The sequence below is a fragment of the Pristis pectinata genome, chromosome 1, assembly GCF_009764475.1.
Source record: "Pristis pectinata isolate sPriPec2 chromosome 1, sPriPec2.1.pri, whole genome shotgun sequence".
NCBI lineage: Eukaryota > Metazoa > Chordata > Chondrichthyes > Rhinopristiformes > Pristidae > Pristis > Pristis pectinata.
Window position 1 is genome coordinate 35,331,939 of NC_067405.1, and position 13,032 is coordinate 35,344,970.

A 13,032-nucleotide genomic window follows, 5' to 3' on the forward strand; every position below is an offset into this window, starting at 1 on the left:
GTCAGTCCCATTCACTATATCAAAAGAATATGATATTTTACAAGTGGCACTCACATAAGTTTTCCATGTTTTGCCATTTTGCTAAAATTATGGACAGAAAATTGAAACCAATGACGCCCAGCTGAGAGTTTCAAAAGCTGACTGAAGGCCAAAAAGGCATCCAATGTGCACGCACTCACACTTCGCGTAAATCATCTCAGTGCTAATTTGGTGAAGCTGTTTGCAATGAATGTCTGTCAGCTGAATCCAGAGTAGGCAGATCAATGTGCAAAATTGATTTGATGCCAACACTGTCTATTTGGAGTTCAAAACGCTGCTCCATTATTTAAAGAAAACATCAACCAAACAGGTTAGTTGCTGGTTAATTTTTTCCAGATGTTGATAGGAGTGTTTGATGCTTTCACTAATATTTCCAGTTGCAAAGGCTTCCCTAATGTGACAGATGCTGAAGAATTTTTGGTTGACTTTAAGTCCTCTGCACAAACGAGTTGTTCCCAGACGTGGGTGCATTAATAGGGAACCCTCTGGGACAGTGAGTAAAAGCCACAGCGAACAACACAAGTTGCTTAAAGGAGGAGGAGAGAAGAGCTCTCAAGAGATTAACACGCCTCTTCAGGGCTTACAAGGAGCAACAATCCAACCCAAACCTCAGTAAGGAACTACGTAAGAGATTTCTGGGCTTCACTAACTGAAATCTGCCAGCTGCTGTGGCCATTTTTGCAATCTCAATGCTGGTCAATGATTACCTTGCCAGTGATTGTGGCAATGAACATATATATGCGCCAGGCTGCAGCTGGAGATAAGGATAGGTCTGGTCCTCGAGTGGAGGTTCCAAATTGGAGAAAGGCCAATTTTGTGAAAATGAGAAAGGATCTAGGTAGGGTGGATTGGGATAAGTTGTTTTCTCGCAAAGATGTGCTCAGTAAATGGAAAGCCTTCAAAGACAAAATGTTGAGAGTGCAGAGTTTGTATGTTCCTGTCAGGATTAAAGGCAAGGGTAACAAGCATAGGGAACCTTGGTTTTCAAGGGATATTGGTGAGCTGGTTAAGAAAAAGAGAGAGGTGTATAGCAGGTATAGGCAACTAGGAACGGATGAGGTACTTGAAGAGTATAGGAAATGTAAGAAAATACTAAAAAAAGGAAATCAGGGAGGCAAAAAGAAGACATGAGGCTGCTTTGGCAGATAATGTGAAGGTAAACCCAAAGGGTTTCTACAGGTATATTAAGAGCAAAAGGATAGTAAGAGACAGAATTGGTCCCCTAGAAGATCAGAGTGGTCATATATGTGTGGAGCCTCAGGAGATGGGGGAGGTCTTAAAACAGTTTTTTTGCATCAGTATTTACTCAGGAAACTGGCATCATGGATATGGAAGGAAGGGAAACAAGCACTAGTGTCATGGAACATACAGAGATTAAAAAGGAGGTACTTGATGCTGTACAGCGAATAAAGGTAGATAAATCCCCAGGGCCTGACAAGATATATCCTCGGACCTTGAGAGAGACCAGTGTAGAAATTGCAGGCGCCCTGGCAGATATATTTAAAATGTCCTTAGCCACGGGTGCGGTGCCAGAGGACTGGAGGATAGCTCATGTTGTTCCATTGTTTAAGAAAGGCTCGAAGAGTAAACCGGGTAATTACAGGCCAGTGAGCCTGACATCAGTAGTGGGTAAATTATTGGAAGGTGTTCTGAGAGATAGGACGTAAGTATTTGGACAGCCAAGGGTTGATTAAGGATAGTCAGCATGGCTTTGTGCGTGGTAGATCGTGTTTAACGAATCTTGTGGAGTTTTTTGAGGAGGTCACTAAGAAAGTAGATGAAGGTAAGGCTGTGGATGTTGTCTACATGGACTTTAGTAAGGCCTTTGACAAGGTCCCACAAGGGAGATTAGTTCAGAAGGTTCAGTCAATGGGTATCCATGGAAAGGTTGTAAACTGGATTCGAAATTGGCTGAGTGGGAGAAGACAGAGAGTGGTTGTGGATGGTATTTTCTCAGATTGGAGGCCTGTGACTAGTGGTGTGCCTCAGGGATCTGTGTTGGGGCCATTGTTGTCTGTTGTATATATCAATGATCTAGACGATAATGTGGTAAATTGGATTAGTAAATTTGCGGATGACACTAAGATTGGAGGTGTAGTGGACAGTGAGGAAGGCTTTCAAAGCTTGCAGAGGGATCTGGACCAAATGGAAAAATGGTCCAGAAAATGGCAGATGGAATTTAATGCAGACAAGTGTGAGGTGTTGCATTTTGGAAGGACAAATCAAGGGAGGACGTACACAGTAAATGGTAGGGCACTGAGGAGTGCGGAGGAACAAAGGGATCTGGGAGTTCAGATATATAATTCCTTGAAAGTAGAGTCACAGGTAGACAGGGTTGTAAAAAAGGCTTTTGGAATCCTGGCATTTATAAATTAAAGTATTGAGTATAGGAGTTGGAATGTTTTGGTGAGGTTGTATAAGTCATTGGTGAGACCAAATTTAGAATATTGTGTGCTGTTCTGGTCGCCGAACTACAGGAAGGATATCAGTAAGATTGAAAGAGTACAGAGGAGATTTACAAGAATGTTGCCGGGTCTTCAGGATTTGAGCTAGAAGGAAAGATTGAGCATGTTAGGACTTTATTCCTTGGAGCGGAGAAGAATGAGGGGAGATATGATAGAGGTTTATAAAATGATGAGGGGCATAGACAGGGTTAATGCAAGTAGGCTCTTTCCACCTAGATTAGGAGAGATAAGTATGAGAGGACATGGCTTTAGGGTGAAAGGGGAAAGGTTTAGGGGGAACATTAGAGGAAACTTCTTCACTCAAAGAGTGGTGGGAGTGTGGAATGGGCTGCCATCTGATGTGGTAAGTGCGGGCTTGCTCTTAACTTTTAAGAGTAAATTGGATAGATACATGGACGAGAGAGGTCTGGAGGGGTATGGGCTGGGGGCAGGTAAATGGGACTAGCTGAATAATGTTTCGGCACAGACTAGAAGGGCCAAATGGCCTGTTTTCTGTGCTGTAGTTTTTCTATGGTTCTAAATATACCACTTAGAAATTTGCTGCCTATTATTACATAAGAGGGATCACAGGCTGTGTTCAAAGAGAAATAAGTACATTTCATGTTCGCTTCCAGGAGGAATGCTAGGACTGCAGACTTCCAATACTGCAGGATATCACTGATTGCATGCTAATTATTTTTCAAACACCACATGTCAATTCTACTACACAAAGAAACCAAGAGTTTTGCCACTCAATGCCTACCTGGTAAACGACCAAAGACAATGAATTGTGTAGATAAGCACCCAGTATTCTGCCTGTCATCACAATGCATTCATTCTGCATCAGCTTGACAGATGAAAGGTTGTTGATTTTCAATGGAAGAGACTGACCTTTCACTGTACTGGGAGGGTGGGAGCACAAAAGCAGTTTTCCTGAGACAGGAAAGCAATTGTATGCTCAGTGGAGCTACTGCTACTCCCCTGTGTGGTATCTCAGCAATCCAAGAAATATATTTGCTGATTGCAAGATTGCTATATAATCCACAACTATAATGGTAGCAGTCAGTTTGCAAGACAGCAATCTGAGTTTATACTCACCACATAGCCTGGCTGGCTGTTGTTTGTGCTGTAATGGAAGTTGGCCATCAAGCAATATGTCATGTTTGAGTCCATAGATCTATGAAAGTACTCAGTCAATACTTCCATAACAGACAAATGCAAAGCAAGGTGCCAAGATGATATTCAACTCCTCCTTGGTTTGTAACAGCCACACACACTTTTTAAGTTGGTCTCCCAATACAATGAGCAATTTGTTGTCTTTACCCATCATCTGACCTCTGCAGGCTGTCTCAAAGTTCTTATGTAACCTGGCCTTCTTGCAGGTTGGCATCTTCGCTATCCTTGTCCCCTGTCCTGGCTGCAAGCTATTTGTGTCCAATGTTTCACCATTTGTAGATCTTGCTTCTATGTTATTCATTATTGATAAGGATTGATAACATTCGTATGCTTCACCCTCACAACTTTGCTGAATGTCTCATATCACATATTTGAGAACACTGCTATCCAACCATGACAAACACCATTTAACAAAACAGACTTCATTGCAGTTATTATCACACTCCTTCCTGATACAGAAAGCAATGCACACTGAAACACACAGGGGCTACTGTAGAGCTTCCGTCACACCTGCAAGACCTAACCCACATCATCTAAAATACATGGTGTCAGGATCTGAACTAGTGGATGGGGAAATAAACTGATGGTGATCCTTCTTCATTACTGCCTTCTTGCTAATCAGGTTTCACTTCTTTGGTATTTAAATGTAGAAATATACAAGAGTAAGACTGTGGTGAAAGGAGGACTTTGGGAGGTGGGGTAGATGAAGGGAAGGAAGAAGTGAATATTTATACCTTCTGCAGTTTGTAAATCAAGAGATTGTGCAGATGAGATGAAAGTGGGATTTGAAGAGGATGGTGGGGTATGCGAATGCCATCATCTTCAACGATTTCAGCCCTCTCATGGCCTCAGCAATGCATGTTCCAGTTATTGTTTTCACTCTTTCCTCCATGGGAATAAGACATGGAAATGTGCCTGCTTCTCTACTGGTAGCCTGTGTTGACTCCTGTCTATACCACCTTTTCTTCCAAGAGAACTAAAGAATGTCTGTGCTATTGCAATATGTGTGATGTGAGTATCATAGTTAAGTTAGTAGCAATATGTGCAAGCTGGGAGATTTGATGTGAAATTTTCCTAAGTTCTGTACATTATACCTGTGCAAATAACAAAAGCGTTTCTTCATTACAGTTTCTTATTCAAGAAAGGCTCTAAGAATAAGCCGGGAAATTATAGGCCAGTGAGCCTGATGTCAGTCGTGGGTAAATTATTGGAAGGCATTCTAAGGGACAGGATATATAAGTATTTGGATAGACAGGGCCTGATTAGGAATAATCAACATGGCTTCGTGTGTGGTAGGTCATGTCTAACCAATCTTAGAGAGTTTTTCAAGGAGGTTTTTCAGCAAGGCCTTTGACGATGTCCCACATGGGAGGCTGGTCAAGAAGGTTAAATCACTTGGCATTCAAGATGAAGTAGCCAATTCGATTCAACATTGGCTTAGCAAGAGAAGCCAGAAATTGGTAGTAGATGGTTGTCTCTCTGACTGGAGGCCTGTGACTAGTGGTGTGCCGCAGGGATCGGTGTTGGGTCCGTCGTTGTTTATCATCTACATTAATGATTTAGATGATAATGTGGTAAACTGGATCTGCACATTGCGGATGACACCAAGATTTGGGGGTGGGGTAAGTGGACAGCAAGGAAGGCTATGAAACCTTGCTGCATGATCTTGACCAGCTAGGAAAATGGGCTGAAAAATGACTGATGGATTTTAATGCAGACAAGTGTGAGGTGAAGCCCTTTGGGAGGACAAACCAGGGTAAGACTTACACAGTGAATCGTAGGGCTCTGAGGTGTGGGGTAGAACAGAGGGACCTGGGAATATAGGCCCATAGTTCCTTGAAAGTGGCATCGCAGGGTGATAGGGTCATAAAGAGAGCTTTTGGCACTTTGGCCTTCATAAATCAGGGCATTGAATACAGGAGTTGGGATGTAATGTTGAAGTTGTCCAAGACGTTGGTGAGGCCAAATCTAGAGTATTGTGTGCAGTTCTGGTCATCTACCTGCAGGAAGGATATCAATAAACTTGAAAGAGTGCAGAGAAAATTTACAAGGATTTAGCTGGTATTTGAGAACCTGAGTTATAGGGAAAGGCTGAACAGCTTAGGACTTTATTCCCTGGAATGCAGGAGAATGAGGGGAGATCTTGTAGAGGTATACAAAATTATGAGGGGTATAGATAGGGTGAATGCATGCAGGCTTTTTCCCCTTAGGTTGGGTGAGACTAGAACTAGAGGACATAGGTTTAGGGTGAAAGGTGAAATATATAAGGGGAATCTGAGGGGAAATTTCTTCACTCAGAGGGTGGTGCTAGTGTGGAACGAGCTGCCAGCGGAAGTGGTAGATGCCAGTTCAATTGCAATATTTAAGAGAAGTTTGGATAGGTACATGGATGGGAGGGTTTGGAGGGCTACGGTCTGGGTGCAGGAAGTTGGGACTAAGCAGAAGATCAGGTCAGCATGATGGGCTGAAGGGGCTGTTTCTGTGCTGTAGTACTCTATGATTCTATATCTAAAGTAAATCCTTGTGCACGACTTAGAAAGTTAAATATATTTAAAACATTTTTTTTATTACTAAATGCAAATAATGAAAGCACACAATTCACACTGTTAAAAAAGACATACCATGATCATGTTCTAATGACTGCAGTAGAATTTTTTCTGCTTTCTCATACTGTCGAAGCTTAAATAGGAGCTCAGCCAAGTCATACCGAAGAAAATTCTGCTGGCCAGTCTTCAGTGCTGTTTCGTAATAATTAATTGCCTATGAGGAAAAAAAAACTGAAATGAATACAGCTTTGATTAAAACCATTCGGTTTCCATTAATATTGTACATTATTAATGAACTAATTTTCCCCCCATTTCCTCCCTCTTTCTCCTGTCATGATGGGATAACTTATGGTGTAAGGTTCCACAGATAATGGAGAGGCAATGCATTAAGTTAGGAAGTGAATGTTGATGGGTTATTTAATCCTGGAAACACCTCAATCCTTTCTTTCATTGAGATCAATACACATTAATTGCCAGGAAAAATATTAGATATTAACTTTGATCTAACATATAAAGATTTCTTCCCCACACTTTAGCCCTTGGTGAGATCAGTTCAGAATACCCTGATAAATCCTGAAAAGTTCACCAATTTACCTGGTCTACTCCAACAGTAATTAAGATCATAGTTGATCTTTTACCTCCACACCACTTTACTGTATTAGCCCACACGTCCTTATTTCCTGAATACTGTGTCTCACTATATTAGATTTATATCTGCTGAATCAATTAGGGAGATCAGCTAAATTTTAAAAACTGATTACAATCTGGTCTTTTCACTTTACTATAAAAGAAACTCAATGAATGAAGATCGACTCAACATGAATATTTGATCCTGAAATTTGTTTATCCACACATTATATAATAATTGTCTATCAGAAACAACTAAAGAATATAAACTGCATAACATACAATAGAAAATTCATTGGGTGACTTCTAGTCTAAAGCAGAAAAATAAGTCTTAGAACAGACCTTAGCATAATTATGTGTTTTAATAAGAGCTTTGCCAATCTTGCTAGCCAGAGTTCCATCTCTTGGATTTTTCTTCAGTGCTTGTTCATAAATGTCAATAGCCTTTTCTGGCTGCAATGGGATTAAAAGTATCAATAACAATGACTTCCATTTACATCTCACATTTAATAATGAAAAACAAAATCCCAAGAGACTTTGCAGGAGTATTAGTAAACCAAAACTGATCTCAAGCCACATAAACAGATTTCAGGACAGATGATCAAGATTTTAGTCAAAGATATAGACTTTAAAGTACATTTTATGAGCTGAAGGAGAGGTGGAGAGGAAAGGTGGAGGATAGAAACAGAAGTTGGGGAGTGAATTCCAGAATGCAGGGCTTTGGCTGTAGATGGGTTAAATTCAGATTAGTCAACCTTCGGAAGCCAGAAAGGTAGGTGGGTCTGTCCATGGGAGATTTCAAAACAAAACTTTATAGGTCTAATATATTGCTTAACTATATTATACCCAGTGATTAATATAGGTCAGTAATTTAGGGATGATAAATGAACAGGACTGGTTGTTAGTTAGGACACAAAGTCAGACTTTGTTTGACTTAAAAGTAGGCCAGCCAGGAGTACATTAAAATAGTGAAGAATAACAAGGACATTGCAGAGAGTCTTAGCAGCAGATGAGCTGAGATGTTGGCAATGTCAATAGTTGGAAATAAACAGGCTGAGTAATGATATGGAAACGTAGCACAAAATCATCTCTGGGTCAAATTTGAAAAAAATGGTCAGTAATGGTCCGGATTTTAACTAAGGAACAGATTTTGTGACTTCTCAAGTGACAGGAACTAAACACTATGACTTCACTCTTTGGAATATTTAGTAGGGGAAATTCCTGTTCCACCGCACTAGATATTGGACAAGCAATCTAACAATTTAAATATAGTCGAGAGGTCAAGACAGGTGGCAACGGGTATCAACAACATAATTCTTTTTTTTAATTTAATCAATTTTTTGGGGGATCTGGGCTTGGCTAACAAGGCATTTATTGCCCATCCCCAGTCGCCCTTGAGAAGAATGTGATGCATTTCCTTCTTGAACTGCTGAAGTCTTTTTAATGAAGATACTCTTACTGTGCTCATATAGTGCCACTGGGTAGGGAGTTTCTGGATTTATCTGCAGCAACAATGTAGGAACATCAATTTTCAAGCCAGGATGGTGTCCAATTTGTAGGCGAATTTGCAGATGGTAGTCTTTCCGTGCAGCTGAAGCCCTTGTCCTTCTTAATGGAAGAGGTCTTGGATTTGGGAGGTGCTGTCAGAGCAGTCAAGGCAAGCAACTGTGGTGCATTTTGTAAGTGCTACAACCAACGTGTACCAAGGGTGGAGAGATTGGATATTTAGGGTGGTGGATGGGGTACCAATCACGTGGGCTGCTTTGTCCTGGTGTCAAGATTCTTAAGTGCTTTTGGAGCTGCACTCACCCAGGCAAGTAGAATGTATTCCTCACACTCCTGACTTGTACTGTGCAGATGGTGGAAAGGTTTTGTGATGTAAGGAGGTGAACCGCTCACATGGGATACCTAATTTCTGACTTGCTCTTATAGCCACAGTATTTATGTGGCTGGTGCAGATGAGTTTCTTGTCAATGGCAACTCTACCAGGATGTTGTTAGTGGGACATTTGGCAATGATAATGCCACTGAGTGTCAAGAGTATGTGGTTAAACTCCATCTTGAAGATGGTCGTTGTCTGGCACATTAGTGGTGTGAATGTTACTTGCACTTAAAATCCTCTGCTTGAAAGTTGCTAAGTCTTACTGCAGGCAGGCATGCACCGTTTCACTTGCAGAGGAGTTGTGAATGGAATTTAATGTTGTGCAAACATCAGCAACCATCCTTATTTCTGACCTTACGGTGAAAGGAAAATCATTAACGATGTAACCAAAATGTTGTGCCTACAACATTCCTGCAATGATCTCTGGGGTACTGGGATGACTGACCTCCTATCATCACAATCATCATCTTCTGTGAGAGATACAACTCCAACCATTGGATTGTTTTTCCTTTGATGCCCATTGACTTCAGAACTTGCTGATGACACACTTGGACAAATGCTACCTGGATGTCAAGGGCAATCACTCTCACCTCCTCTCTGGAATATAACTTTGGACAAAAAAGTTGAAATGAAGTATGCAACCAAGTGGCCTTAGTGAAACTGAAATTCCGCACTGATGAGATGTTATAGGTGAATAAATGTTGTTTGGCAGCACAGTAGTGGATATCTTCCATCACTTTGCTTATGATTAAATGTTGACTGATTGGGCAGTAATTAACCTGATTGGACTTGCCTGCTTTTTTGTGAAAAGGCCATACTAGAGCAATATTCCACATTGCTGGATAGATGCCAGTTTTGTAATAGTACTGGAACAGCTTTGCTAGAGATGCAGTTACTACTGGAGTGCATATCTTCAGTGCTCAAGCTAGGATGTCGGCTCTGGTCTTTGCTGTATCCAGTTCTCTCAGTGGTTTCTTGCTATTAAGGTAGGGCGGATCAAGTTATCTAAAGAGTGGTTTCTGTAAATGGTGAGGAAGTCATGAGGAAGCTGATATGGATCATCCACTCAGTACGTCTGGCTGAACATGGCTGCAAATGCTTCATCCTTCTGTTCAGCACTCATAGTCTGGTAGTCTGGGCACAGGCATAGTTGAGATGGGGTATTCCTGGGGTCTCTGACTGTTGTTGCTTGTTTAATTGTCCGATACCACCCACAATTGGATGTTGCAATCGTGAAAAAACACATGGTAACTGATACTGTATTTTCTAATCATGTTGTGGGGTGATGAGATGCTGCATCATTCATAGTGAAAGGTAGGACATAGTGATTAAAAAGTAGTTAAATTAACCAACAAGTAACCCATAGGCCTAGGCTAAGAATCCAGAGATCCAGGTACAATTGCCACTATTGCAGCTGCAGAACCTAAATTCAGATTAATAGTAATGACCATGAAGCTACCAGAAAGTACTGCTCAATTTTGTCTTTCAGTTAAGGGAAGATGGGAAAGCAAAGAGATCAAAGGTTGTATTTTTGAGGACAGGGTGAAGCAGGGACTGCAAAATGGCTAATGTTGTCCCTTTATTTAAGAAGGGCTGCAAGGACAAGCCAGGGGACCACAGGCCAGTGAGCCTAACACCAGTGGTTAGTAAATTACTGGAAGAAATTCTGAGAGACAAGATATCTTAGCATTTGGAAAGGGAAGGACTGATTAGAGTTAGTCTGTGTGGGAAATCATGTCTCACAAATTTAATTGGGTATTTTTCTTGAAGAGGTGACCAAGAGGATTGGCAAGGGCAGGGCAGTAAGCATTGTCTACAAGGACTTTAGGAAGGCCTTTGACAAGGTCCCACAAAGTAGGCTCATCCAGAAGGAGCGATCACAAAGGATCCAAGGTGAGCTAGCTAATTGGATACAAAATTGGCTTGGTGAAAGGAGTCAGAGGGTGGTAATGGAGGGTTGTTTTGCAGATTGGAGGCCTCAAACCAGTTGGTGTGCCACAGGGATCGGTGCTGGGTCTCCTGCTGTTTTTCATATATATTAACAATTTAGATGACAATGTAGTTTTGCAGATGACACCAAAATTGGTGGTAAGGCGAACACTGAATAAGATCGTCTGAGGTTACAACAAGATCTAGATCAACAGGGACAGTAGCCAAAGGAAAGGCAGATGGAATTTAACTCGGAGAAGTTGAATGATGCATTTTGGAAAGTTAAACTAGGGCAGGATATGCACAGTGAATGGCTGGGCCCTGGGGAGTGTTGTGGAACAGTGAGACTTAGGGGTACAAGTACATAGTAAACAGGGTTGTGAATAAGGAGTATGGCATGCTTGCCTTAATCAGATGGAGCATTGAGTACAGGAGTTGGGACATTATGGGCAGCTGTATAGGACATTGGTGAGATCATACCTGGAATATTTTGTGAAGTTCTGGTCGCCTAGCCATAGGAAGGGTATTATTAAGCTAGAGAGAGTGCAGAAGAGGTTCACAAATGCTATAAAACAAAATGAAATCTTGTCACATCAATAATAGTGTAAAGAAGCAGTGAAGTGGAGCCACACAAGGTTACCTCAGCACCTTAATCACATTTAAATTTTAACTGGTCTCAAGAGAACTACTTTATTTTCCAGTTTATTAAATCGCTGGTGACCAACAGATGTTCTTAATGCTGTTAACTTAACCAAACAAGAGGATCTTAAGATGTATTAAATATAGATATATACTCGTCATTCATGTCATTGAACGCTGTGAAGCAACTCCAAGTGTGACCTTTGAATGAAGTAGGATTAGGCGGCAGGAAATAATTGAACACAAAAAGACAGAAATAATTCGTATCTAATTTCCATGTCACATATTTCATTCCTTTTTCTTTCAGGAAATTTATTGCAAACTGAAAAGTAATAAAAGTTGTTTCATAAGTTGGAATTTAGGTACTAGAGTCAGAGAAGTTTAGAGGCTGGAAAAATGCAAAATACCTTCAACTTCATAGGCTATAATTACTGTTTGACTAATTTATATAATTGCCCTCCAATATTTAAGTTGAGGCAGGAATTTATAAGGGAAGCACTGACAGAAATTGCTCAAATATATGTGCATTTACACACACACGCCTACGTGGACATGCGCACACTCACTGCTGTTTGGTGTATGAAAATAGATTCATTGACTGAGCAGAGACATTTCCAAGTGAAAATTAAGAACAACTCACCTCTTGAATGTTCATATAGGCATCACCCAACAGAAGGTAGGTGTGAGGTCCAGGCAGTTTGTCAACTAAATCCCTAAAGCAAAATGTAAAATTGTACTTACGTTCAATCAAATTTGCTCAAATATCATTTATCTTCATCTTTATTTAAAAAAAACTTTATTTATACAGCATGGTAACAGGCCCTTCCGGCCTTATGAGTCTGCGCCACCCATTTAAACCCATGTTAACCTCCCCATACATCTTTGGAATGTGGGAGGAAACCGGAGCACCCGAAGGAAACCGGAGCACCCGAAGGAAACCCATGCAGACATGGGGAGAATATAAAAACTCCCTACAGACAGTGACGGGAATTGAACCCCAATCGCTATGCTTTAATAGCGTCATACTAACCACTACGCTACCGTGCCGCCTATTATACTGCTGATTGCATATTATGCAATCACAAAAATTATATTATTGCTTTTCTTAAATGAACTTCTATTACTCAACTACTCATGATACAGCGCATGGGAAGTCAGGGCAAAGTACCATATTCAGATCAATAAGAGTGCAGCACAACTAGATCAGAGGATTTAAGATGGCCCAGATAATCTCTTAAACTTGCTTTGCCACATGATAAGATTCTGGTTAATCCTGTACCTCACCTGTTTGGTTTCTCCCACACCTCCAATCAAAAATCTCTCTCAGCAATAAAAATACTCAATAACTAGGCATCTAGATAGAGAGTTCCAAAGACTCAAAACTTGCCATGCAAAGAAATTTCTCTTCATCTCAGTCCTAAATGGGAAACCCTTATCTGTATAATACAATACTGTATTCCCTGAGGTGCTACATTTTCCTTCTAGACAAAACAGCCTCTTGGATCTACTCTGCCAATCCTCCTCAGAACTGTGCATGTCTCATTCTTTGAAATTCCAGTGATTCCCTTTTCATAGGACATCCCATAGCCTGCAAATCAATCAAGTGTATCTATATTGCACTAACTGCAAGACAAGTATATGCTTCTTTAGGAACACAAACCAAAATTCCATAGAGTACTTCAAAAAAAGGTCAGATCCAGGCTTATAATTTCACCAAGACTTCCTTACTTATGTTCAACAAAGATCAAAGC

The 13,032-nt window shown here is 40.8% G+C and overlaps 1 protein-coding gene across 3 annotated transcripts in view; it reads right to left on the reverse strand.

The window, feature by feature from the left end:
- ttc21b (tetratricopeptide repeat domain 21B) overlaps positions 1-13,032 on the reverse strand; it is an 85,758-nt gene that overhangs the window by 45,152 nt on the left and 27,574 nt on the right. For all 3 annotated transcript variants that reach the window (XM_052027546.1, XM_052027564.1, XM_052027554.1), the window contains exons 16-18: positions 11,922-11,994; positions 7,175-7,285; positions 6,281-6,419 (exon numbers count right to left, since the gene is read on the reverse strand). In XM_052027546.1, the coding sequence (XP_051883506.1) occupies positions 6,281-6,419; positions 7,175-7,285; positions 11,922-11,994 (323 nt within the window). The remainder of the gene's footprint in view (positions 1-6,280; positions 6,420-7,174; positions 7,286-11,921; positions 11,995-13,032) is intronic.